Source organism: Pleurodeles waltl, chromosome 6 (assembly GCF_031143425.1).
Source record: "Pleurodeles waltl isolate 20211129_DDA chromosome 6, aPleWal1.hap1.20221129, whole genome shotgun sequence".
Classification (NCBI taxonomy): Eukaryota; Metazoa; Chordata; class Amphibia; order Caudata; family Salamandridae; genus Pleurodeles; species Pleurodeles waltl.
Window position 1 is genome coordinate 1648391008 of NC_090445.1, and position 26361 is coordinate 1648417368.

General features: G+C 46.7%; 1 protein-coding gene and 1 long non-coding RNA gene across 6 annotated transcripts in view; one reads left to right on the plus strand and one right to left on the minus strand.

Moving 5' to 3' along the window:
• BRD3 (bromodomain containing 3) overlaps positions 1–26361 on the plus strand; it is a 506564-nt gene that overhangs the window by 62686 nt on the left and 417517 nt on the right. For 4 of the 5 annotated variants that reach the window (XM_069241568.1, XM_069241563.1, XM_069241564.1 and 1 more), the window contains exon 2: positions 2262–2574. In XM_069241568.1, the coding sequence (XP_069097669.1) occupies positions 2374–2574 (201 nt within the window). In that variant the 5' untranslated portion in view covers positions 2262–2373. Of the gene's footprint in view, positions 1–2261; positions 2575–24716; positions 24829–26361 lie in introns of those variants that run through there. The other variant, XM_069241566.1, reaches the window with a different exon arrangement.
• LOC138301272 (uncharacterized) lies at positions 1690–25549 on the minus strand. Its single transcript, XR_011205071.1, has 3 exons — positions 25523–25549; positions 25370–25417; positions 1690–1715 (listed from the first exon to the last, which is right to left on the minus strand). It is a non-coding gene; the product is annotated as an uncharacterized lncRNA (long non-coding RNA).

Below are 26361 nucleotides of genomic sequence, written 5' to 3' on the forward strand. Positions count from 1 at the left end.
TTGAAACATGTTTCTCTGTTTAGACTTGCCAAATCGTAGACCATAATCCTATTGAGGGATGAAGCATTTTGTTTCCAGCAGTGTGCCAGTCCTTCTGCCAGCTAGGAGAAAATGTGAGTCTTCCCATGTGTGAGTGTGGGATAAAATGGATCTTCCCCCAGCGGCCTAGGAGTATCATTACTTTAGAGTGGAATAGCTGTTCCTGTTATGAGGTTCCACTAGGACGCGCAATAAGGCTCAATCGGACGGCAAGTCCACCAGAAATAGGTGATTGTGAATTCCACCTGGGAGTCCCTCCAGCATAAATTGGAAACTCCAACCATAACCTTATGTCTGACCATGGTCAGATATCATCTGCCATGCCCTTAGCCAATTTGCATTCCACTTCTCCTCATCTAGACCCCTTGCTAACTCCTTCGCCCGTTTTCTTTTAGATAAATAGTATTGGTTCAGGGCCTGCATCTAGACCTGGTGCTAGCGAAAAGCGCCTCTTCGGACAGTAGTTTCATCAAGTGTTGTTGCAACAGGAGTTAACTTGGCACTGCCGTGCACTTGCCTCTCCATTAACGCCTACCCAAATAGAGGGCTGTTAATACTACTTTATTCTTCACAAACAGCGATGCCACTTTGAAAAGGTCTGATACAATTCATGCTTGTTCTGGTGCATGCCCTGTGCCTAGAACTGTAGAACATGAAATGATTTCATTATTAAGTGCATGTTTGTAGACCATATTGGAAGGTGGCATAACCCACTTGGACTATTTCCCCCCTTTAAAGCTACAAGACTGTTCCAAGGGCTTCTAACGAAACCAACCTCAAAACAACAACACGTTATTGCAGTACCTTTTATGCGTAGACCACACCCTTACTTTGCTACATATAAATCCTAGTGCAAAACTACTGATGAGGTAAAATTATCTTACACGGTTACAAAAAAATGTTTTTATGACATTATTTAAGATGTGCCACACTACAATTCGGTATTTCTGGGCAGGCCAGTTTTTCCTATGTCGGCTTGGCAGTCATGCAGGCTGTGTAGGTGTACCCTCTTATTTTGTCAGTATCAGAATTTGGTCATAACTTCAGGGGCTTCTGCCCCTTCAATCTAGGATAAGTGGTGACTGATTGTGATGGCAGAGAATTTTTATGTGTGGCAAATGTCTTTTTAGTAACTTATCTATTGACACTCAACATGCATTTGTAGACCTATTTGCCTGTGATGCTATGTTTCCATAGTTATTTCTTTATATGGCAGTAAAAAGATGAGAATTCTGGAGAATATATGCAAAATAGACAGAAGAAATGCACAGTGTCTTTAGCATCTTGATACAATGCACAGTTTGGAGTGCTGCATGATATAGAGCTGGTGTTTTGGAAAGTGAGTGTTAGGACAGCTTTTGAAAAATTGACTTTACTCATGATATGAGCGGGGAAGCATTGTATGGAGCAGTTGAGGAAAGTGGATGGTGGGAGACCAGAGTATTACAAGTGGGAAATTTTGAGGTTGCAAACAATATTGTTCAAATGTGCATCTCGAGTGTTCTCGGGATTAGTTATCTAGACACCAGATCATCAAATTTGATAACAGGCAGGTATGAATTATATTATGTGCCAGTTGCACCTCTTTAAACATTTTCTATAGTGGTTAAGAGTTAAATAGTAACTGACCCGCATGCTGGATGTTGAGTTCTTTAGAGCTGCAGAGCTGAGCATTCCTGTAAAAAATAATATGCAGTTCTTTGACCATGTGCTGTGCCACTGTAATTAAGTGTTTTTTTTTTTTTCCTTCTGTGCATTTTCTGAATAATCATGCATTTGCCATCAAATTCATCATCTACTGCATAATGTATAGATTTTAAAACCATTGTTTCTAGCTGGAAGTGGAAGGCAATTTCGCAAAGACTGACTGGTCATCTTTCTGTTGCTTATTGCTATACATTGGTGTTAAACCGGTGCTAATGAGGGGAAACCATATCCAAATAACATTTCTTCATTATTTTATGTTTACACAGTTGTAACACCTTTTCAAAATATGGTGCTTTATTCCACAGTCGTCTTTTTTCAAACAATTCTCAGTCTTGCGTGATAATTTTGTCCTCCCATGCATCATAATTCCAATGTCCTTTGCTATGAGTGTCCATCCCATTCGCATTGGAGACAGTTGGAAGGGTCAGGAAGGACAGAGTATGATTGAAGTTATAAACGATTATATTTCCAACTGATTTCGGTTTAAATGTCGTTTTTTTGCCGTTTAATTTTAGGTTGCATGGTTGACCCCTGGAAATGGGATGTTCATCCCATTCAGGGAACTTAAAGGAAGAAAACAAATCACAGAGCTGCTGCAAAAGGAATTGAGACGGAGAGGCTGGGAAAATGTCTTCTGTGACATCAGCAATACAGGCTACGCATGGGCCTATCAACCTTCCTCCTCCAGAAGTCACCAACCCTAACAAACCCGGTCGGAAGACAAACCAGCTGCAGTACATGCAAAACGTGGTTGTGAAGACTCTGTGGAAACACCAGTTTGCATGGCCTTTCTATCATCCGGTAGATTCTGTGAAATTAAATTTACCAGTAAGTGTTGATATGCTATCCATTAATTTAATAGTTTTAAGTTTTTTAAACTGTTGCCGTGCTGTCACTTCAGGGCACTTAATTTTGAATTATTGTACACGTCAGTAAATGAGTTAGTATTTGTGCCAAAATGTATGTGGTCTGGTTTTTCAGAAGCTTGAATTCTTCCACCTGCCTGAAACATTTCCATGGTAGCAGTATACTGAGAACAGGTGTGGTTCCTGGGTGGTGTAGGACGGGTAAGGGGATTGGTAGTTTTGTTTGTGAAAGGCCATATATATATATATATATATGGCCATTTAATGTGTACTTGCTGGTTCCTTGGAATACCTATCTATTTTTAGTCAGATGTTGTATCTAGCCTGTGTTGGCCAGCCTCAGTCGATGGGGCTGTCTGGAAAGTTTGGTATTCTGAAGGTCTGATGTAATTCCAAACTTGGGGAGGCTTCAGAACGTTCAAATCCTTGATTTCCCCATAAGAATAACACAGTTAAAAAGTGTACTAGTGGTTTCTTGAAGTAATGTTAATGCATTTCACTAATGAGGCCAACCTAATTATGCTTGCAAGACTATAAAGTGTTTAGTTACATAAAACGTGTGTTCTTGTAATAAGGATACACAATCTTAAAATCCCAAACTGTTATTTAAAACCAAGTATAGAGGAAGATAAACAAAAGGGACCATTTTCTCTGGTCAAAATATCCAAGCACAGCTCTGATGAATCAAATGTACAATGCTATATACATAGCACGAAACCAGGATTTAGAACGGGTGTCCAGCATAATAGAAATAAAGAAGACAAGGGTAATAATTCTTAAAGTGAGACCTAAGTACTCCTCTTAAGAGTTTTATTAGTTATAATCTCAGCTTCATAGTATGCTTAAAGTATGGTCATAATCAGGGCAGAGTACACAACATTAAAACTTAGCATCACCAGGCAGTTGGAAGGGGTAGTACTTAAGATAATTTAACATTCTCAAGCTAACATGAAGGGAAGTTTCTATCATATTAAGGACACGGAGGCGAGGGTTACACTGTTCTTTGCAGCTTTATTCAGGCAGCAGCCACAGGACAGCATTACCACAACAGAAAACTACTTTTCCCATGATCACCATGGAAAATAGAGAACAAGCAACACGAACCTTACCATCCAGTCTCTGTCCGCTGTCACATTTTACGTAATGGAAAAGATTGCTCAAGAAGCCTCTGGGATGAAGGTGGGCGGGTGAAATAGCTTGCTTCTCTAGAAGCTCTGAGAACTCTGTAAGAGAAGTGTCTTGTTGGGGGTGGAAAAACAGTGGGCCTCGGGCAGCTGGGTTGAAAGGGGATTTGTAAAAAAAATCTTTTTAGAAACCGTGGATTGTCTGAAGCATCCAGGCATCGTAAGTGATCATCTGTCAGTTGTGAAAGAAATTGGTGAGCCTGCCCCTACTTTTTCCATGGGAAGAAAGGGCAGGACTTAATCTTATGTCCTTGGACGGACTGCCCTCTGTGTGCTCCCCTGGAACTACTTTGGTGAGACCCACCCTCTGGAGGGAAAGGAACCTCCAAACTGGGTTGTATCTTGCCACTGCGCTGTCCTGTTGCTGTTTCCTCTGAAGGAAAAGGGCTGTGTTGCAAGGCAATCGGACAAGTGGCCCCGGCCATCACTGGCCCATTGAAAACTTTGGGGTTGAAGATCTGTTTTATGGAAGCCTGTGCCTTGTTCAAGGCTGTTTTATGGAAGCCTGTGCCTTGTTCAAGGAATCAAAGGTGGTAACGAATATCCCCAATTCTTTGGAGGGGTCCCTGCCCCCCGTCCCCTCCCAAAGAGGCCCCCATCTGCCACTGCCCCTGCTTCAGAGGACGCCAGGTCCCCCAGTTTAGGGTCAGCTTTAATCAGGAACAGTTGTTCCATAGACTGGGCACCATTAGCATTGCCCAGCAGAATAATAGCTCTCGGGGGCCCAGCCCAAGAGGTCATCTGGTGGAACAAACAATCCTGATGTCTTGGCTTCCTCAGCCATATCCAATATCTTTGTGAGAGGCTCTGTCACATCCAAGAGTTTGCTTGGAATGCCAGGGCCCGTCTTCCCTTCTTAGGGTCTCTCATATTCTTGGCAGAGAACATCGCCATTCAGGCATCTAACTCCGGGGTCTTGCCAACTTTGTCTTCCGAAGAATAGGTGAGAACAATTCGTCCTAAGGCAGTTCATGACTTCTTTATGGAGAGGTTTCAGAGCCTAGCCACCACTTACGAAGCCACCCTTGTGATTGGCACCAATTGAGAGGACCATGGTTGGAATAAGTTCACAGGATCCAACTTGCCACCTAGTGGGACTTGCACATCACTAGAGGCTGACGTGGTAGGGAAACCCTCAGAAGAGGGGCACCAATCCTTGAATGTTAACCATCTCCATCTGACTCTGCTCGTGAATTACCTGGGTCGAGGTCCGTCAAGTTGAAGGGAGAGGGAGCTGTACCCAAGTCTTGATTCTCAGAAGGGGGTAGTAGCAGGGGGTTGGATGAGTGAGAAACCTCTCGAGCAAGGAAAGCATGTTTAAGCCTGTCAAGGGCATCTGAATCCACAAGTTGGTTGTGTTTGCGCTTGCCCGTGCCCTCCTGAGCCCATGGCTGTCCTTGAGGTTGTGTGCCCAGGCAGCTGCTGAGGTCTCCCCTTGAAGGGAGGGTGTGGGGTGAGGGTTCCATTACAGCTTTCAATCAGCAGTTTTAATGTCCTGTCATAGGGTGCCAGGGCATAAGAGGCAGCTCTGTCTAGACTTGTATGCCATGTCTTAAAACTCATCATTGAGTGGAAAATACTGAACTTGTTTCTCCTCCAGGAGTGAAGCTTCATTGTCCTGCATGTCATGTAATGTGGGCGCTGGGGATATCAGGTGAAGTTCAAAATTATGGTGGACCCTTGAGAGGGGTTTCATCCCTGGGGCATGCAAAACGCCCCTATGGTAACTGGGCAGATCCTGGGTGAGTGTTTCATGATAAAAGTACTTCTGATAAAGGCACTTCAAATGCTGTGTTCCAAGAACTGACACGTGTTGGGCATTAGAGAGCGCATTTGACCTTTGCACCCTCAACAGACCTTTTCTTTGAAGGGGGTCTGTAAGGAAATCACAGCAGGGTACTGGCAAATAAAAATGGCACCTGGAGCAAAAGAGAAAACAGCATTCTCCACACCTGATGGGCATTACCAGTTTACTGTTATGCCCTTTGGTTTAAAGAATGCCCCTGCCACCTTCCAAAGGTTGGTGAATCAAGTCCTTGCTGGCTTGGAGTCCTTTAGCACAGCTTATCTTGATGATATTGCTGTCTTTAGCTCCACCTGGCAGGATCACCTGGTCCACCTGAAGAAGGTTTTGAAGGCCCTGCAATCTGCAGGCCTCTCTATCAAGGCATCCAAATGCCAGATAGGGCAGGGAACTGTGGTTTACTTGGGCCACCTTGTAGGTGGAGGCCAAGTTCAGCCACTCCAACCCAAGATCCAGACTATTCTGGACTGGGTAGCTCCAAAAACCCAGACTCAAGTCAGGGCATTCCTTGGCTTGACTGGGTATTACAGGAGGTTTGTGAAGGGATATGGATCCATTGTGACAGCCCTCACTGAACTCACCTCCAAGAAAATGCCCAAGAAAGTGAACTGGACTGTGGAATGCCAACAGGCCTTTGACACCCTGAAACAAGCAATGTGCTCAGCACCAGTTCTAAAAGCTCCAGATTATTCTAAGCAGTTCATTGTGCAGACTGATGCCTCTGAACATGGGATAGGGGCAGTTTTGTCCCAAACAAATGATGATGGCCTTGACCAGCCTGTTGCTTTCATTAGCAGGAGGTTACTCCCCAGGGAGCAGCGTTGGAGTGCCATTGAGAGGGAGGCCTTTGCTGTGGTTTGGTCCCTGAAGAAGCTGAGACCATACCTCTTTGGGACTCACTTCCTAGTTCAAACTGACCACAGACCTCTCAAATGGCTGATGCAAATGAAAGGTGAAAATCCTAAACTGTTGAGGTGGTCCATCTCCCTACAGGGAATGGACTTTATAGTGGAACACAGACCTGGGACTGCCCATGCCAATGCAGATGGCCTTTCCAGGTTCTTCCACTTAGAAAATGAAGACTCTCTTGGGAAAGGTTAGTCTCATCCTCTTTCGTTTGTGGGGGGGTTGTGTAAGGAAATGCCTCCTTGGCATGGTTGCCCCCTGACTTCTTGCCTTTGCTGATGCTATGTTTACAATTGAAAGTGTGCTGAGGCCTGCTAACCAGGCCCCAGCACCAGTGTTCTTTCCCTAACCTGTACTTTTGTATCCACAATTGGCAGACCCTGGCATCCAGATAAGTCCCTTGTAACTGGTACTTCTAGTACCAAGGGCCCTGATGCCAAGGAAGGTCTCTAAGGGCTGCAGCATGTCTTATGCCACCCTGGAGACCTCTCACTCAGCACAGACACACTGCTTACCAGCTTGTGTGTGCTAGTGATGACAAAACGAGTAAGTCGACATGGCACTCCCCTCAGGGTGCCATGCCAGCCTCTCACTGCCTATGCAGTATAGGTAAGACACCCCTCTAGCAGGCCTTACAGCCCTAAGGCAGGGTGCACTATACCATAGGTGAGGGTACCAGTGCATGAGCATGATACCCCTACAGTGTCTAAACAAAACCTTAGACATTGTAAGTGCAGGGTAGCCATAAGAGTATATGGTCTGGGAGTCTGTCAAACACGAACTCCACAGCACCATAATGGCTACACTGAAAACTGGGAAGTTTGGTATCAAACTTCTCAGCACAATAAATGCACACTGATGCCAGTGTACATTTTATTGTAAAATACACCACAGAGGGCACCTTAGAGGTGCCCCCTGAAACTTAACCGACTGTCTGTGTAGGCTGACTAGTTCCAGCAGCCTGCCACACCAGAGACATGTTGCTGGCCCCATGGGGAGAGTGCCTTTGTCACTCTGAGGCCAGTAACAAAGCCTGCACTGGGTGGAGATGCTAACACCTCCCCCAGGCAGGAGCTGTGACACCTGGCGGTGAGCCTCAAAGGCTCACCCCTTTGTCACAGCCCAGCAGGGCACTCCAGCTTAGTGGAGTTGCCCGCCCCCTCCGGCCACGGCCCCCACTTTTGGCGGCAAGGCTGGAGGGAACAAAGAAAGCAACAAGGAGGAGTCACTGGCCAGTCAGGACAGCCCCTAAGGTGTCCTGAGCTGAAGTGACTCTAACTTTTAGAAATCCTCCATCTTGCAGATGGAGGATTCCCCCAATAGGGTTAGGATTGTGACCCCCTCCCCTTGGGAGGAGGCACAAAGAGGGTGTACCCACCCTCAGGGCTAGTAGCCATTGGCTACTAACCCCCCAGACCTAAACACGCCCTTAAATTTAGTATTTAAGGGCTACCCTGAACCCTAGAAAATTAGATTCCTGCAACTACAAGAAGAAGGACTGCCTAGCTGAAAACCCCTGCAGAGGAAGACCAGAAGACGACAACTGCCTTGGCTCCAGAAACTCACCGGCCTGTCTCCTGCCTTCCAAAGATCCTGCTCCAGCGACGCCTTCCAAAGGGACCAGCGACCTCGACATCCTCTGAGGACTGCCCCTGCTTCGAAAAGACAAGAAACTCCCGAGGACAGCGGACCTGCTCCAAGAAAAGCTGCAACTTTGTTTCCAGCAGCTTTAAAGAACCCTGCAAGCTCCCCGCAAGAAGCGTGAGACTTGCAACACTGCACCCGGCGACCCCGACTCGGCTGGTGGCGATCCAACACCTCAGGAGGGACCCCAGGACTACTCTAAGACTGTGAGTACAAAAACCTGTCCCCCCTGAGCCCCCACAGCGCCGCCTGCAGAGGGAATCCCGAGGCTTCCCCTGACCGCGACTCTTTGAATCCTAAGTCCCGACGCCTGGGAGAGACCCTGCACCCGCAGCCCCCAGGACCTGAGGGACCGGACTTTCACTGGAGAAGTGACCCCCAGGAGTCCCTCTCCCTTGCCCAAGTGGAGGTTTCCCCGAGGAACCCCCCCCCCTTGCCTGCCTGCAGCGCTGAAGAGATCCCTAGATCTCCCATTGACTTCCATTACAAATCCGACGCTTGTTTCTACACTGCACCCGGCCGCCCCCGCGCTGCTGAGGGTGAAATTTCTGTGTGGGCTTGTGTCCCCCCCCGGTGCCCTACAAAACCCCCCTGGTCTGCCCTCCGAAGACGCGGGTACTTACCTGCAAGCAGACCGGAACCGGGGCACCCCCTTCTCTCCATTCTAGCCTATGTGTTTTGGGCACCACTTTGAACTCTGCACCTGACCGGCCCTGAGCTGCTGGTGTGGTGACTTTGGGGTTGCTCTGAACCCCCAACGGTGGGCTACCTTGGACCAAGAACTAAGCCCTGTAAGTGTCTTACTTACCTGGTTAACCTAACAAATACTTACCTCCCCTAGGAACTGTGAAAATTGCACTAAGTGTCCACTTTTAAAACAGCTATTTGTGAATAACTTGAAAAGTATACATGCAATTTTGATGATTTGAAGTTCCTAAAGTACTTACCTGCAATACCTTTCGAATGAGATATTACATGTAGAATTTGAACCTGTGGTTCTTAAAATAAACTAAGAAAATATATTTTTCTATATAAAAACCTATTGGCTGGATTTGTCTCTGAGTGTGTGTACCTCATTTATTGTCCATGTGTATGTACAACAAATGCTTAACACTACTCCTTGGATAAGCCTACTGCTCGACCACACTACCACAAAATAGAGCATTAGTATTATCTCTTTTTACCACTATTTTACCTCTAAGGGGAACCCTTGGACTCTGTGCATGCTATTCCTTACTTTGAAATAGCACATACAGAGCCAACTTCCTACAGGGTCACACTCCAGGCCCAGCTGGGAAGAAGAAAGACTTCACAAATGGTTGCTGACACCTTGCTCTGAGGAAGCAATTACACACAGGTTGATCATAGAGCCAGAGAAGAGCATGTCTCTCGGATACTTGCTTATGCGCCCTCTAGCGGATGGCAGGCAAAATGAGCCTCTGTCCCGCGTAGCTGAAATATTGGCTACTCTTGAAAGGGACTGACAAACACTCATGCAAATCAACTGCTGTTTTGGAGGATAGAATTAGTTGTAGTGAGGGCAGTACAAAATTGTCCAAGCCCATGTAAAATAGCAAATAAATGACTGGGTCATAGGAGAGATCAGAGTACCTGAATTGTTGGCTGTGGAGCTTTGAAGAAAGATAGAGACTTAACATAGAGAGAGGACTATATTGCACAGGGGGGTCCATGTCTGTTCTTGCTTTCGCACCTGTGCACTGCTTCCCCTGTCCAATCTCCACCCTGTTTTAAGTATCTAACAGAGGCTTTTAGCTTTAGGTCCCTTACCTAAATTATCCCAGGTGTCTGACTGGATCCAGATTTTTCATGAGCAATACCCCAGCGTGTCTGTAGGTGGCATAGATTGGCTCTGTGTGCATCGTCGTCTGCATGGGAAGTGACGTCCGCAGCACCTATGTATGCGCCATCCAGGCATGCCGCGGTCCGTTCTTTTCTTTCAGTGCCACCCAGCGCTGATCTAGGAAGAGCTGCTCCTAAGTCACTTTGTGACTGAGCTTTTGGCGACAATTTGTGAAGGCTTTTCAGAGGCTTTCCTCTTGGTGTGGCGGGATGTCATTAAAGAAGTCCAGCTTCAACCCCTGTGGTGCCTGCCACTGGCCGATGTTGGTGACGGACCTGCACCTTGTTTGCCTGTGGTGCCTCGAGCGCAGCCACAACCCTAAGTCGTGCTCTGACTGCTGCACAGTAAATCTAAAGACCTGGAGGGAGTGCTCCATCAAGCTAATGGCAGCCCATAGTGCAAGACTGAGCCGGTTGAGAGGAAGGTTCCGAGATTGGTTGTGGATCCCGAGGTCTTCATTCAATTCTGAATCTTCAGGACACTTTTATAAGAAGAAAAGTCAGTGTGCTTTGACTTCTCAGCATCTGTTGGCGGACAAAACGTGGGAACGTCTGCATTCTAGGCCTTACTCTGTGGTGAAGCCTGGGCCGATTCTGGCCTTCCCTGATTTTCCAGGAGCTGGAGCACCCCTGCCCAGTGTAAAGAATTTTATTGTGCCATATGCCTCATACTTGTGGGCTGACCCCTCCGGCATGCCTTTCGGTCCCACAGGGATGGCAGGGACCCCTGCTTGTTCTGTGCCTGCAGCTCAGGCATTAGTGGGGGCCCAAAACAACTTCAGAGCCGCAACCACCAACTCATCAGAAGCACCAAAAAGAAAGCAATACAAGATAGAATCTCCTCTTATATTTTTATGTGTGTGTGTGTATGTATGTATGTGTGTGTATGTATATATGTGTATATATATATGTACACACACACATACACCTGTTTTGCTTTCACTAATGACCGAGCTGTAAACAATCTCTGGAATGCACTTCTTAGTTTAAAGAAGACCTTTATTATTACGTCACCACGAGGTTCCTGAGCGAGGAGATTAGTAGGTTGAAGGCACACGTTTAAGAATAGTCAAAGCAATGAAAGGAAAATATATCAAAGTGATTCTCAATTGCAATGTATACAGCAAATATGTGTGAAGCTAGTTTCATGCGTTGCAGTGCTGCTGTATCTAGTGTAATGGAAAGCAGGAACTGAATGAGTATTCTTGGTTTCTATGCGAGTGGGATGATAAACTCTTTTGGTACAAATAGAGGATTAAAGGCTATCGCCAGCAGCCCTTGCTCTTTCGTACTGGTTCCCTGAATGAACAGGAGCTGCTGGGAGTTGAGTACTTACACACACGCTTAAAATCCACAGATTACCATATGGGTCCACTTCGTAAAGAGCATGCTACCCTTTGTCCCCCCTTAAGCCTGAGCAGCATCTGTGTTGTGAACAATTTGGTTTTGGATGTCTAAATATCTCTGAAAAGGGGAACTGTCCTATTCCTTTTGAAGAACTACATTTGCCATTGATTCTCCTGTGCTTGCCTTAGATAAGATTATCGCTACCGATTTGCATATTAGTATGATGTCTGAAGAAACTAGTTCAGCAAAACGGAGATAACTTTACCTGTCTATCTCTCCTTCAGTCGGGATTTAGGCCAGGCCATGGGATAAAGATTGATCTGCCTAGATATACAGTGTGTTTGCTTCTTAGTTATTGTAGACCTGTTTGCATTGCTTGTCAATGTGGATTAAAAAAAAAATATATATATATGAGAATGTTATCTGGCAGACACACGTGGAACAACACATGTCAGCCATTTTTTAGCCATCTTTTCATGGTGTCACTTGACCTTGGTTTCTTTGGAAGAAAGAAAAAAGGCATCACTTCGTATCTAGTCTGACAACAACTTTGCGCAATCTTCTGCCCTCTTTAATATTTACTTTGTCCCTTTAAGGTCCAGATCCTTACCAATACTGAGATGAATGTGCAGTCCTACACCAGTGATATTCCCTGCTGTATAAAATACTCAAGAGGTACATGGTTGATGTCTGGCTTACAGAGACTAATAAGTAATCTTCTTGGGTGCATGATGATTGGCAACTTAACAGCCAGCGATAGCGATAATTTATAGATGAGGCAGTAGGACTTGAACACCTAGCGACCTTGCTTCCTCCTTTTGTCTAGAAGCCACTCTTTACCGTCTCTGACAATATGAGATTTATGATCTAGCTTTGTATCATCAGTCTGAAACCGCCAAGAATAATCAGGTATATTTGGTCGCTGACACTTGTTTCTATCAACGGTGTTAGACCTGACAGCCTTAGGGTGGTCATCCCCCAACTTTTTGCCTGCCTCCCTCCACTTTTCTGACACTGTTTTTTCTGGGTTTAGGACTCTGCACACTTTACCACTGCTAACCAGTGCTAAAGCGCATATGCTCCTTCCCTTAAACATGGTAACATTGGTTCATACCCAATTGGCATATATGATTTACTTGTAACTCCCTAGTAAACTGCACTGTCTGTGCCCAGGGCCTGTAAGTTATATGCTACTAGTGGGCCTGCCGCACTGATTGTGCCACCCATGAGTAACCCCTTAACCATGTCTAAGGTCTGCCATTGCAAGGCCTGTGTATGCAGTTTCACTGCCAGTTCGACTTGGCATTTAAAAATACTTGCCAAGCCTTAAACCCCCCTTTTTCTACATATGTCACCACTTAGGTAGGCCCTAGGTAACCCTTAGGGCAGGATGCTATGCAGGTAAAAGGCAGGACATGTACACATGTTTGTGTCCTGGTAGTGAAAACTCCTAAATTCGTTTTCCACTACATTGAGGCCTGCTCATTTCATAGACTAACATTAGGTCTGCCCTCACATACATTTTGAGTGGTAGATTGTGATCTGAAAGAAATAATCAGGTATTTAGTATGGCCCGAAGGGTAATAGAAAGTTCTGCTTATTGGTGAGGTTAGTTAGTATTATTTTAGAAAGTGAGCATTTCTCTACTTTTAAAAACCATCTTTGCCTTGCAGCCTGTCTCCAATCAGCGTCCAGACAGGGTGGTTGACAGCTCCCTTGTGCATTTCACCTAGACAACACAAACACAGGACACTCAGTCACACCTGCACTCATCTGCAATTTGAAATGCCCTTCCTGGGCTGGAAGCGTGGAGGGCCTGACACTTAGATTTCAAAGGCCAGCGGTCTGCCCTCACACAATGGACTGCCAAACCCCTACTGGGACCCGGCCAGATAGGACTGCACTGAAAGGGCAACTTCTGCACTTCAAAACCACTCTTAGAAGTCTCTTCAAAGGCATTTTTGGCTATATAAACTGGGTCTCTGACCCCACCAACTTGGACACTGCTGGACCTACCCGCCATCCTGTTAAGCGGAACCGCCTGGCTGCCCAAAGGACTTGACTGCTTTGCTGAGGACTGCTACCCTTCTGCCCTCTGACTTTTCTGAGAAGTGCCCTCCATTGGCTTGGATTGAGCTTGCCTCCTGTTATAGTCAGTCTCAGGGCCAACAAGACTTCATCTCTTCAGGAACCCTTCTTGTGTGTCGAAAATCGCTGCACCGGCTGCTGAAATCAACGCAAAGTCTGCATTGTGACTGAGAAATCACCGCACAGCCGACCAGAGCGACACAGCATGACTTCCTGAGTGGAAATTTGATGCAACGCCTGCCTTGCGATGGAAAATTCTATGCAGGGCCTACCAGATTGATGCAGCGCCTGTGCCTTCTTCCAGCACGTCAAAGATTTTTCCTGCATCGTCCCTGGGCCTCAAAATATCCCCGCATCGCAGTGAGGAACCAAGACTGCGTGCCAAAAAAACGGCGCAAGCCCCCTTGCAGCTTGGGGAAAAAAAAAACAATGCAATGTCTGTGCCACTTTGGATGATCTGATACACACCTTATTTTTCCATGCACCTCGTCCTCTGCAGTCTCCGTGCGTTGTTATTTTTGACGCATTCCAGGTACTGTGTGTAACAGAGGCAACTGGTTATTTTTAAGGGTTCAGACTTTTTAATCTTTTAAAAGTGATTTCTCAACTTTTGCTCATTGGATCTTTGTCGTTTTGACCTTAATTTATTCAGATTAAAGTTATCTGTTTTTCTAAACCTGTGTTGTGTATTTTTGTGGTGTTTTCATTGTTATTGTATGATTTATTGCACAAATACCTTACACATTGCCTTCTAAGCTAAGCCTGACTGCTCAGTGCCAAGCTGCCAGAGGGTGGGCACAGGATAATTTGGTTTTTGTGTGATTTTACCCTGACTAGGATTGTGGTCTGCCAACTAGAAACCCCATTTCTAATAAACAGCATATCCTATAGCTCATGAAACCTCTTCTATTTCCATAGAGTTTAGGTGGTAGGCAGGTGTCACTAGACATAACCACTGCAGTTAACTCTGTTGGTCTTCCTGCAGATCAAATGAATTGATGAAAACCCATAATGCCTCCTTATTGGTTTGGGGCTCCGCAAGAAAGACTGTTCCCTGGGACAGATTGATTCCATTTGGAGAAACGTCGCTAAGATTTATAGATTCATCGTTATTGTATTAGCGGGTTTACATCATGTTATCAGACACCTGAATCGTTCTTTTGCCCAATCTGTAATGTGAAGGGCATTTATAAAGTGCACTGTTAATCCAGGGAGTGTCCTAATGCTCTGCACCTCAAGTGTTAACTGTCTGAGGGACTTAATCTTTAATCCTAATTAAAAAAGCCATGTTCTCAGTTTCTTCCGGAATTGGGAGGTGGCTGAACTGTTCTTTACCTCCAGGTTTGTTCCATGCTGATGGTCCTAAGAATGAAAAGGACCTACCATCTGTTCTGGACTGCCAGATCCTTGGTATTTTGGCCAGAAAAAGGTTAGCTGAATGCAGGTGTCTAGATGGAGCATAAAATAGATCTTTACTCGGAGGTACCCACTGCCAGACTGATGGAGAACCTTATGTACTAGCAGCAGGATCTTGCAAAGGATTCTAGCATGGTTACTGCCACTTTTTGCCTTTTGTCAGTGTGCTTACTGTTTTCGCTGGGATCCTAATAACTAGGTCCACAGTGATTGTGCTTTGTCCTCTAAATTTAGTTGCTTTCATACCCTTTACATACTGCAGTTGGCATACTGGTGCATCCTTGTAAGTCCCTAGTGTAGGAAAGTCACTCTTTTTGGTATGGTTACCCTCTTCCCTCCTTTTGACTGTTTTTGCTGGGGTCCTACTAACCAATACCCCAGTGATTGTGCTCTCTCGTCTAAAATTGGTTGCTTTGGTACCCTTTACATACCACAGTTGGCATCCTTGTGTACCCCTGTAAGACCCTAGTATATGGTATTTAGGTACCCGGGGCATTGGTACACAGGGATGCCCCCCATGGTCTGCAGCATGTATTATGCCACCCATGGGGAGCCCATGCAAACTGCGTCTGAAGGCCTGCCATTGCAGCCTGCTTGAAAAGGTACATGCACCCTTTTACTGCTGATCACTGTCCCAGGTCACTGTACGTCACCCCCATGGTAGGCACTCCTAGCCCAGAGGGCAGGGTGCAGGTTCCTGTGTGTGAGGGCACCCCTGTATGGGCAGAGGTTCCCATAGAAACTCCAGTTCCAATGCACTGGATTTCATAAGTGCGGGGAAGCTATTTTACCAGTGTACTGGCCACTGGTCACTATCTGTAGTCAAGCTACATAATGGTAACTCAGAACCTAGGAATGTTTTGTATCAAACATGTCAGAATCATGCCCCATTGCTAATGCCAGTATTGGTGGAATGATTTCATATACTTTCTGGAAGCTCCTTAGAGGACTCCACCACTATTATCGCTACCCACTTGCATACTGTCTGAAGAAACTGAAGACGGCTTTACCTAGCTATCTCTCCTGCAGTCAGGATGTAGGCTATGCCATGGGATAAAGAATTATCTGCCTAGATATACAGTGTGTCTGCCTCTTAGTTATTGTAGACATGTTTGCATTGCTTGTCAATGTGTATTTTTTAAAATATATAGAAGGATGCCATCTGGAGGACCTTAGAGGACCCCACCAGTATTGCTCCTACCTTCCTTCCAGGGTTTGCGGGCAGCCCACGCGGCTGCAGCCCTTCAAACAGGTTTCTGCCCTCCTACCACTTGACCAGTTCAAGCAGGGGAAGGGCAAACAAAGGCTTTCCTGTGAGAGGGGATGCAACACCCTCTCCCTTGGAAATAGGTGTTAGAAGGCTAGGAATGGGTAGCCTCCCCACGCCACCGGATTGCTTTGAAGGGCACATTTGGTGCCCTCCCTGCATAATCTGGTTTGCACCAGTCACTGGACCCCAGTCCCTGCTGTGGATTGAAAGCACACAAAGGAAAAGGGAGTGAAAACTACCTTGTCCATCACCACACCAGGGGTGGTGCCCAGAGCTCCTTCAGGTGGCCACTTGATTCTGCCATCTTGGAAAAGGGATGTACAGAAGCCCCTGAGAGTATATGACTGGTCAGGTTAAGCAGGTGACGTCAGTGATCCCCCCCCTCTAAAAGGTGGTCCTCTAGAGAAGTGACTAAGCCCCTTTTTGGCTATTAAGGGACTCCCTTGCAGGTGGGTCCCCAGATTCGGCATCCAAGACTCCTTTGCAACGACCTCTTCTGCTCCTGGCCACCAGAACCGCTGCGGGACTTCACAGGAACTGAGGAAGACTGTAACACCGATACGGCCTCTCCTTGCAACATTGTTTCTGCTGCTCCTGTCAGCAACTTGCCTAGATCTCCACGTCTGTACATCCCCTGTGGTCCACAAGACTTCAGCTGCAACAGAGAAGCTGCAAGGAGTCTCCCTTGGAGTGAAGCAGTCACTCCCCTGCATCTGCAGCCAGCTTAAAGCAACGACCCCCAGCTACTGTGATCTGCTGTCCTCTAGACGTGTGAAGATTCTCCATCACAGTTGATGGTTCTGAGGGGGTTCTCTGGGTCCTCTCTACCTTCTGTCACACTTGGCACTCTACCTCTGCATGGGCAGTCTCCTCTCTGCTTCTCCAGCGACGTGGGACTCCTCTTCAGGTGTGCTGCCTGGGCCTCAATGCAACTTACTGTGCCTGCTGCCAATGGGTTGCTTGAGTGGGCTCTGACTGCTTCTGCTGGCTCCCCTGCTGTCTTAGGGTGAGCCCGGACTCCCCTCCAAAGGTTGAGTCCCCAAGACCTTGCTGGTCCTCTTCAGCTCTGTAGATCTTCAACAGCTCCGGTTGCATTTGCTTGTGCTTGTTGGTGGTCCACCTGACCCCTGACCTGTCTACAATCCGGTGACTGTCAGGGGACAGATCCTAGGTGACTTCAGGGACTCCTACAGCCCCTGGACTCTGCAGCTGGACTTCATCCCCCACCGGTAACCTGGATCTTCCACCACAGAAGGGTGGGTATTGCCTCCTGCCCCACCTGGACACACCTGCATGGACTGGATTATGTCTCCTTTTTTGCAGGTCCTCTTCACCCAGAATCCACAGTTGGGTTCCACCGGCCTGGTCCTGTTTTTGCAGTATTCCATTTTTGAGACCCCATGTTATCCTGTGTGGTGACCAGGTAACTTACCTCTGCTCTCCTGGTCGCTGGGGGTCCTTTACATACTTCTGTTTTGTGGGACCTTGCCTCTAGTAATCTAATTTGGTGTTCGTGTAATAAACTACCTTTTATTTTTGCAACACTGTGTGGTTCCTTTCAGGTGTGATAAGTTACTGGGTGACTACTGTGGTATTCCAAGTGCTTCACACTCCTAGATAAGTCTTGGCTGCTCACCACAGCTACCAGTAGAGAACCCTGGCCATGTTGTCACTGTAACACTATCTTATAAGGGTTGTCTGGATCAGGTGTAAAGTGTAACTCAATAGGTGTCCACCACACACTGGGCCAGTCTCACAGATCCTCTTCCTAATGGGAAGCCAATGCAACGCCTTTAAATATGTGGAAACGTGTTCTCAATGGCAGGCCGAGAAGAGCCCGAACTGCTGCGTTTTGGACCACCCCTAACTTACTGATCAGATAGGCAGGCCTAGCTACAGTTCGTTACCGTGCAGACAAGCCTAGATGTTAAGGCCTGCATTACCTGTTACCTAACTGAAAAAGATAAAGTGCAGACACTTTTTTGCACACGCAGCAGACCAAAAGAAGTCCCTACCACTGCATGAACCTAAGGCAGAAATGAGATCCTGCCATCAAGCTTAATGCCTAGATTCTTAAGAGCTAGCCTGGTGTAACGGAGGAGCAGCATTCGTTGGTGAAAAGGAGTGCCAGTGCTCATGAGCCTTTACACCAAAGAAGAGTAGCTCAGTTTTTCAGCATTACGTTTAATCCGGTGGTGTGTCAGCCATTCAAAGACAACTGTCAAATTACTTATAATTTGTATGCCAGGAACACTTCATCCCTGCCCAAGAGAACAGTAGATGGGTGTCATCAGTGTAGGAGACAGTTTTTGCTCCCAGGCACTCTGCCAAGAGAGCAAGAGTGAGATAATTATCAAATAGATTAGGGCTCTGAGCTGAACCCTGTGGCACTCCCAGTTGCATTTCACGAGACCCAGGCGAAAATGGAGTGCACCATCCCTCTTGAGTTGTTCCCTCTAGGAAAACTGCTATGCAGTCCCACACCAGACCCCTAATTCCAGTGGCTTGAAGGTGGGCCAAAAGTGTGTGTGTGGGTGTGGGTGGGTAGGTGGGTGGGTGGGGTACAGTGTCGAAGGCTGCTGGCAGATATAGCATAACCAGCACAGCCCTGTCCCCGACATCCAGGGTACCCCTGATGAACGCTTGCACTTCCACTAGTGCCATCTCCATAGTGACAACAGGGGCGGAAGCCAGATTGCTTGGATGCATTACATTTATTACTTTCCAAGTACTGGGAAAGCTGGTGGTTAACATGCTTTTCCAGAACTTTAGAGAGGCTTGAAGCAGAGAAATAGATCTGTAGTTAGATGGTTCACCAGAGTCCGCCTTAGGTTTCTTCAGCAGAGGCAAAATATTTGCTTGCTTCCAGGCACAAGGCACTTCAGCAGATGAACTGTGAACTAAAAGTCCGAAATTACTATTTACTTGGGATGTAATCACAAAGACTGGAAGGCCATTTTTTTCTGTGATTTAGTACAGTGATACAGTAAAAGATGGATGTCTGTGAAGCTCTTCTTCACTGAGCTTCTCTGGAAAAAAACCTGTTCTGGCAAAAAATCCCCTTCACCAAACTTCAAAAACTACTTGTATAGATCAGTGGAGTTTCCAAAAAATATAGCCAAAAACCAAAAAAGTCAGTCTTAATGACAATGGTTTGGTTGTCATTGAGTCAGGCGGGAGATTGAGAACCAGGATTATGTTTTCTAGACTCTATGGCAAAAGTGCAGACTCTATGCTAATTTAGTAACTTGAGAGTGCTTCCTGGTCGTGGATGAAGGCCAGCAAGAACTGACAGCTGTAGGTGCAGTAAGGAAAGGTCCAGGAGTGGAAATAATAAGGGTCCCCCTTGCCTTTAAATTTCTGAAACGGAAAGGGTGGTTGTGTGGGGGGAATAGAGGAGGGGCACTTCCCCCTGAAGTATGAACCGGGGGAAGGGCGGGGATAGACACAATGAGTGGTCTGGTTATGGGCCACTGAACAGCGAAGGTGATAGATCTTTCATCACCTCCGCGGAGGTTACCTAGCAGCTATGAAGATACCAAGAATCTCTAAATGTGCCTGGCAGTCGAGCTACCCTCTGTGTGCGGATCCCTCCGAGTATATTGCAGGGCTTAAACTGCAGACAGATGGTGAGAACTGAAAGAGTGTTAGGAGGCAAGCACTATTCTACTGTTTGGCCAGTGAGTGCGAGGATGGGGAGTGGGGGAAGCAGGTGTGGAAGGGATAGGCAAATAAGAGGGTGCAGGGATCTTGAGGCTTGGAGAAAGTTTACATGTGTCCAAAAATGTGTCTGATCGGTAAGCCTGGCTATAATCCACTCCTAAGCGGCCATTTGTACAGTTCCTCAGATTGCAAATCTTGGGGAGGTCAGTGCCATAACTAGGCAGGTAGACTGTAGATTTGTGATGGCTGAGCATCGAGCAAAGTCAAAAAGGAGAGCGGTTTGTCCTTTCAACTCCTCTATTGGGTATTGTTAATCTGATCATAGTTAAAACAGAGGAGAAATAAGCCGAAAGAGTGGGGCAGTAACAATGGATGTTTGGTAGCCGTACACCCTCCTGCTCTGTGGCTGCATATAGTTTCTCCATTTTGTCATGGTTTCGGCCCTCCTCACAAGAATGTTTTCAGTGTTTTTTTTGAGGGCATCAGTCAATCCGTCAGGGATGCAGAGCAGGGAGCATTGTAAAGACTTAGTTCTGCTTGAGCATCACATTCATTTTGAGTCTCTGCGTATAACCCCCCTCCCCCGCGCCTATGCCATGCACACTGGTGCCGGGCTTGGAAAAGATAATTCCATTAAACCTTGTTGAAACCGTTTTCTGCATCAAGTGATGCCCATTGTTTGTCATCCATTATGTTAGACACTCCAAAAGATGTGTACCAAAGTGCGGAGCTGGGAAGCTGATGTGTTGTGGAGGACAAACCTGACTTGGTCCTTGTGGCAAGGGATGAGAGGACTTGTTTAAGTCTGTTAGCTGGACGTTTAGCTAGTACTTTTGTGTCAACATTCACCAAAGAAATTGGATGGTAGCTAGAACAATTCATGGGGTCTTTATCTGGTTTAGGAAAGTGTGTAAGTGAGGGTATCTAAACATCAGTGAGAGTGTCTTTTTGCTTCATCAATGTACTCTTTGGTGGGTGGTGGGGGGCTAACATATCCTTGGGTATTTAATGGTATTCGAATTTTCCTGTCTCTGGGCTTTGCCATATGGTAATCTAGGATTTCCTCTGGTGTGATGTCAACCTCTGGAGCCTGTCTTTAATCTTTCACAAGGTGTGGGGTCGCATTGCAGGCCAAGAATGTTGCAGTGTTGTCAGGAGTGCATGTGGTATATAAGTGTAAAGTGTTTTGTAGTAAATCTTGAAGGGATCCACGATGTCAAGCGAGTGGGTGGGAGTTTGTCCATCATCCTGCTGGATGACCGGTATGATGCGAGAGGAGTCCTGTCATAATGGCAGTGCCAAAAGGTGGTCCGTCTTTCTGCCATGCTCATAATGTCACTGTTTAAGGTGGAACAGTGCCTTTCCACCTTGGAAGCATACAGTGCATTGTTCGTATTTTGCATGAAGCATAGTCCGTGACGTGAACTGCAAATGAGATTGAGAGTATTGGATTGTGAGAGTGGGTTCAAGTTGGGCTTGTTTGCTGGAGGCCTCGCGTTTCTGCCGGGAAGGTTCACATATTAAGTCCCCCCCTTACTGAAGCCCTTCCAGCAGCTCATAGGGTACCCAGTGAGTAACGACCCCCTCATTGAAGCCTACGTAGGAGTGTAGATAGGAGTGCAATCTTTCCTTGTCTGCAAGAGTGTTATAGTAGGAGAGGTTTAGTCTTACCATGATCTGGGAGGGCCCAGTGTGCCCATGTATAGCTGGAGCTGGAATGCATCTTGGTCTGAAGACCCAGAGTAGGCTATGTAGTTGTCTACCAAGTGACCAACTGTGGGGCATTGAGTAGAGAGAAGTTTACTCGAGACCTGGTGCTGTGCGCACAGGAGGTAGAAGTATAGTCCCTCGTAGTAGGATGGAGCAGTTTCCAGGGATCATTCGAAGTCCACTAGATTGTGAATAAAATCCCTTTCAAGATGTTATGTGATCAATAATGATCCATTTAGTTGATATAGAGAACCATGTTAATATTCAAAGTCCCCCCGCCCCCCCCCCCCCCCCCCCCCCCACACACACACTCTCTTTCTCTCTCTCTCGTTTTTTGGGTTGCTGTTGAAGTATCTAGACTAGGGTGGCAGAGGTGGCTTTCTTAGAGTGGAGTAGGGCATATATAGAGCCTATAAGGGAGCGCATGGTTGTATATGGATACCTTAATGAGTATGAAATGGCTGCGTGGGTCTCACCAGAACTTGAGGGATTTAGATCACAGGCGCTTGGCCAGTAACATAGTGGCACCATCTTTACAGTAAAGTTTGTTAATGCAAGCTTCTCCTGTTCAGTTTTACATGCTGGGTCCTCCTTCACCACCCATTCCTGGAGGAACCTTCGGCTTTCTGTATCCAAGAGATGGGTCTCCTGCAGGAGAGCAATGTCAGGTCTGACGGATTTAGTATAACTAGAAATGTTCTGTTTTTACATTCAGCAAAATCACAGTTAGAAGGTACAGTATCTTACGGTATCCAGGGGTAGATTTGTCCCAGGACCTATAAAATAGGAGGGGAAGTAAGGCCTGTTAAGTGGGTGACTTGTGCAGGAGTGGTGTCTTCTGCCAAAGAGAAACTACCTTTGATCTGGGGAGGACAGGGATGTGCCTAGGTGTTGGGTCCCTGAGTGTGGGTAGTGGGTGAAGAATGTGTGGTTGAGTGTTTGTGGTCCCTAGCCTGAATGATGTGTGGCATGTCATACCAACCTACCGCAGTAGTGTTTTAAGGGCTGAGGTGTGCAGCCCTTCAAGAGCAGCTGCCTTCTAGGGGGAAGGTACTTGTCCCTTGTTTGGGGTTCTTTGCAGGTGTGGCGAGACCTGGTACCTCCAAACCACTGCCTGGCTACTTCCTCCTACTGCTGTTGTACATCCAGTGGGGCCCCGATGGGTCTGTCTGCTCTTTCAGGGGCTGATTATCTATGGGCCAGCTATGTGTCCCAAGTCCATGTCATTTGTTGAGACCATGCCCAAGTACCCGTCTATCTGGCTGGGTTAATGAATGCTATTGTCTTGTTGTGGGTGATCAGTATTACTGCTGGATTAAGGAGCCCATAGAAATGCAGAGGGGTTTGAGGCGTGGGCTTATTTTAAGTCTTATGCAGGCAGCATGAGTTTCTGGAATGACGTCTTGCAATATGAATATATTATGCCCATCATATACAAATCTGCCATTCTTTTTCCCACCTGAATCACCTTCCTGGCTTGTTGAGAGGAAGCTTGCAACAATCTGCTTTGGGCTATTGTTAAGTCGTTGTCGACCCTATTGTATCCTAATTACCCTGTGTAACTCAAGAGGAGGGTGAAGGTCAGCTTGGTGATTGCTGGTAGGAAATGGGCCAGAAAACACATGGTCTCCCATCTTTGATTTGGAGGTTGCCCCTGCGGGACCGAACATCCACAAGCTTCTTTTGGAGGTGCCAGTGATCCTGCTCCCAGTCTATTGATCGCACTAACTTCATCAGTCTGGTCCAATCGAGATTGAGCCAAAGACAGTTTGGCATTTAAGTAGACCGTATCCTTGCAGATACTCTCTGCTAAGGTTTCAGAAGTATTTTTTGCCATCTCTGAAAGGCTGGTCTTAACGTTCTGAGGTCCTTCAGGCCAGCGTCCAAGGCAGAGTACGGTGACTTGTCCGTATCTTTCCCAGGCTTATTCTATTCCCCAGTCAACACTTCTGTAAACAGCTGCCTGGTAGGTTTTGACATGTTGTGAGGAAGGTGAAGCGGTGGGGATGGAAAACCAAGATCATGGGCCCAGTGGTGGGGTGCTTGTATTCCCGAGAAGGCCCAGCAGTACCAGAGCAGGGTTCGAAACATCTACTCAACCACTCACTACGGATAGTGGTATTTAATCAGGTGGAGCTATTTTTAGGACTTACTCGCCCCTTCTAGTGAGTTGACTAAGAATAGGTTTTCTGTTAAGTCAGAAAGTGGAGGAGCAATAAAAGACTCATTTAAATCTTGTTCTTGTATGTCACTTTTGCTCTTTGCTCACAGACGGAGGTCAAAAGTCAGTTTCTTACAATTTAATTTTCTTTCTGACTGCAGAGTTCCAAGGGGGGTGGGAGGTGGGGAGGGGAGTGGTGGGGTGGTGGTGGTGGAGGAGGAGTGTGTCGGGTGGGTTTATATCTCACCACTGCGTCAGACATTCTTAAGGCACATCTGGGGCAGGTGTCCAGGCCCTATGACAGCAGCAGAAGTTAAAGGAGCTCAGCCTGCTCTGGGAGTTCAGTCCTTCGGCTTGCGTGAACCAATGTCTCAATATTGGGAGCCTATAGCCGCCTCTGTGCTGCTTTGCAGCTGTTCCTGCCGCCACAGTTATGGCCAGTGCAGTAAAAAGCTTGGGAATCTGGGACTTCAGAGTATGCACCTCCTGTCTAGGCAGGAAAGCCAGCTGTAGAGAGACAACCAGCACTGCGGCCCGCACAGCAAGGGCGTGTCCTCCTCAAGAAGCCATATTGCCTGTGACTGCCACAGGCTGCCTGAGTGTTCATGGTGAGGATTGTGTGGCGGTAGCTACAGATATGCAGGACCATCCCCCACCACCCAGCCACCCGTCATCAGGTGTTTGGCTTGCATTGCCATTTCGGGTGAGGAGGAGGTAAAGACTGAGTGGGGAGCCGTCTTCATGAGTGGTACTGGGTCTACTAGATCTAAGGCTTTGTGTCAAAAGATGCTGCCTTGCACCTCGGCAGCACCTTGGTTAGTGTGACGGGCTGATCAGGATCAGCCCGCACACACCACTGACTTGTGCTGCCGCTGCCCTGAATAACCGGGAACCTCATGGGATGTGGACCAATCCGGAGCCTCAGCAGGCCGTGACGCTTCATTCAGGAAGCTGCACCGGGGGATCGAAAAAGGAAGAAAAGGCCGCATCTCAAGGGAGTGCGGTGCGCAACGAGGAGACGGAGGAAAGCGGTGTCGTGGGATCCAGGCGGATTGTGGCAGAGAAGAGGACGAGAGGAGTGACTGAGACCCGAAGTTCACAGCGGCCCCGGGAGGTGGAACAAGAAACCCCGCCACGCTTCTGGAGAAGCGTGGCACGACCAGGTGTGTGACCTTACTAAACGGAGGGGCACCAGGGTGGCGGGAGGACGGGAGTGGAGAGTGTACTATATAAAGGGAGTGGGTGGCAGGTATTTCACGTGGGGAATACAATTCACTAGGTTTTAGACCGATTCAGAGAAAGAAAAAGCATCTCGTTAGTGACTTGGTACAGTTCAAGCTACTAAAATAAGATAACACCAAGACTGAGGACAACAGCAATTCAAGGACAAGAAGAACATCAGAGGGAGGGGAAGGAGCCATATAAAGAATGAATACTGGAAAGGTGGAGGAGATCATGAAAGAGTAGCAACGTCTATGCGAAGGAAGGAAGAATCGGGATAGCAGAAGAGAAGGGATACAGAGATCTATCAAAGAAAGAGACAAGAGACAAACACTAGCAAAGAGAGATAAAAGAGAGACAGAAACAGAAAACCCAGCAACAACGTAATAGAAAACAAGAGGAGAGAAAGAGACTGAAAATGGAGGACGAAAGGAGAAGAAGAGGTAGAGAAGGAAAGGGACAGACAAAATATAACTTACTTACCAGGTCCTTTCTTGTTCTTTTCGCACGCATGCGCTTCCCGGACGAACCCTGAAAGAGAAGAAAAGAACATAGAAGAATTGAAGAACCAACGAAAAGCAACGGAAGTTAAGCAGGAAACAAAATTAGGAAAACAAAGAAAGACGTATACACCACCTTAATATAATCTTCAATAAAGCACAGTACTAAAGATAACCAAAGGTCCGAGTCGTCCTTTAACCCGACCAACCACAGTTAGCAACCCAATCCACATCTCCCTGCGAACGGGGACAGCCTCAGAGAAGTGATTCCTACTTTTTTTTTTTTTTTTTTTTAAGCGGGGGCACCCCTTCTGAGAGGCAGGTGGGACCCCGGCTGCTGCACATTGGTGGGAATTTGCATCAGAGCCACCATGTTGCTCAGATGCCAAGCTCAGCCCTTCACATCGAACAGTGTTAAATTCAAGAATTAACATTTATCCATTACCTTCAGCTAATTCTGCACAGCTTAATATATAATTTGAAAACATGTTTGATGGCTGTAGATAAACAAGCTCTGCATACTCCTACCATCTAGTGTTTGGTCCGGAGTGGTGCAAGTTGTTTTTCTTCAAAGAAGTCTTTCGAGTCACACGATCAAGTGACTCCCCCTCTAGATGATACTGCACATGAGCATCAACTCCTTTATTAGATTGTTTTTTCTCTGCCGTGTGGTTTTCAAATCGCCTGTTGTGATATATTTCCTAAAAGCTGAAACCATATGGTTTCCTGAAACGTAAGCCTCGGGTTACATTTCTGCAGCGAGTAGTGCCATCAGTAGATTTGTCCACTTATGCCTAGAATGTTTACTTGACCATCTTTTGGGCTCTGGAGTTTTCTCCTCTAGGCTCCCTAGACGTATTCTTCCAATGTAGGACTCTGACCTCATAAATTAATTCCCTCCTTTGCTGTCTCTAAATTGTATTTTTTTATGAAATGGTATATTTTAGCAATTTGAAATGAGATTGTTTTTTTATA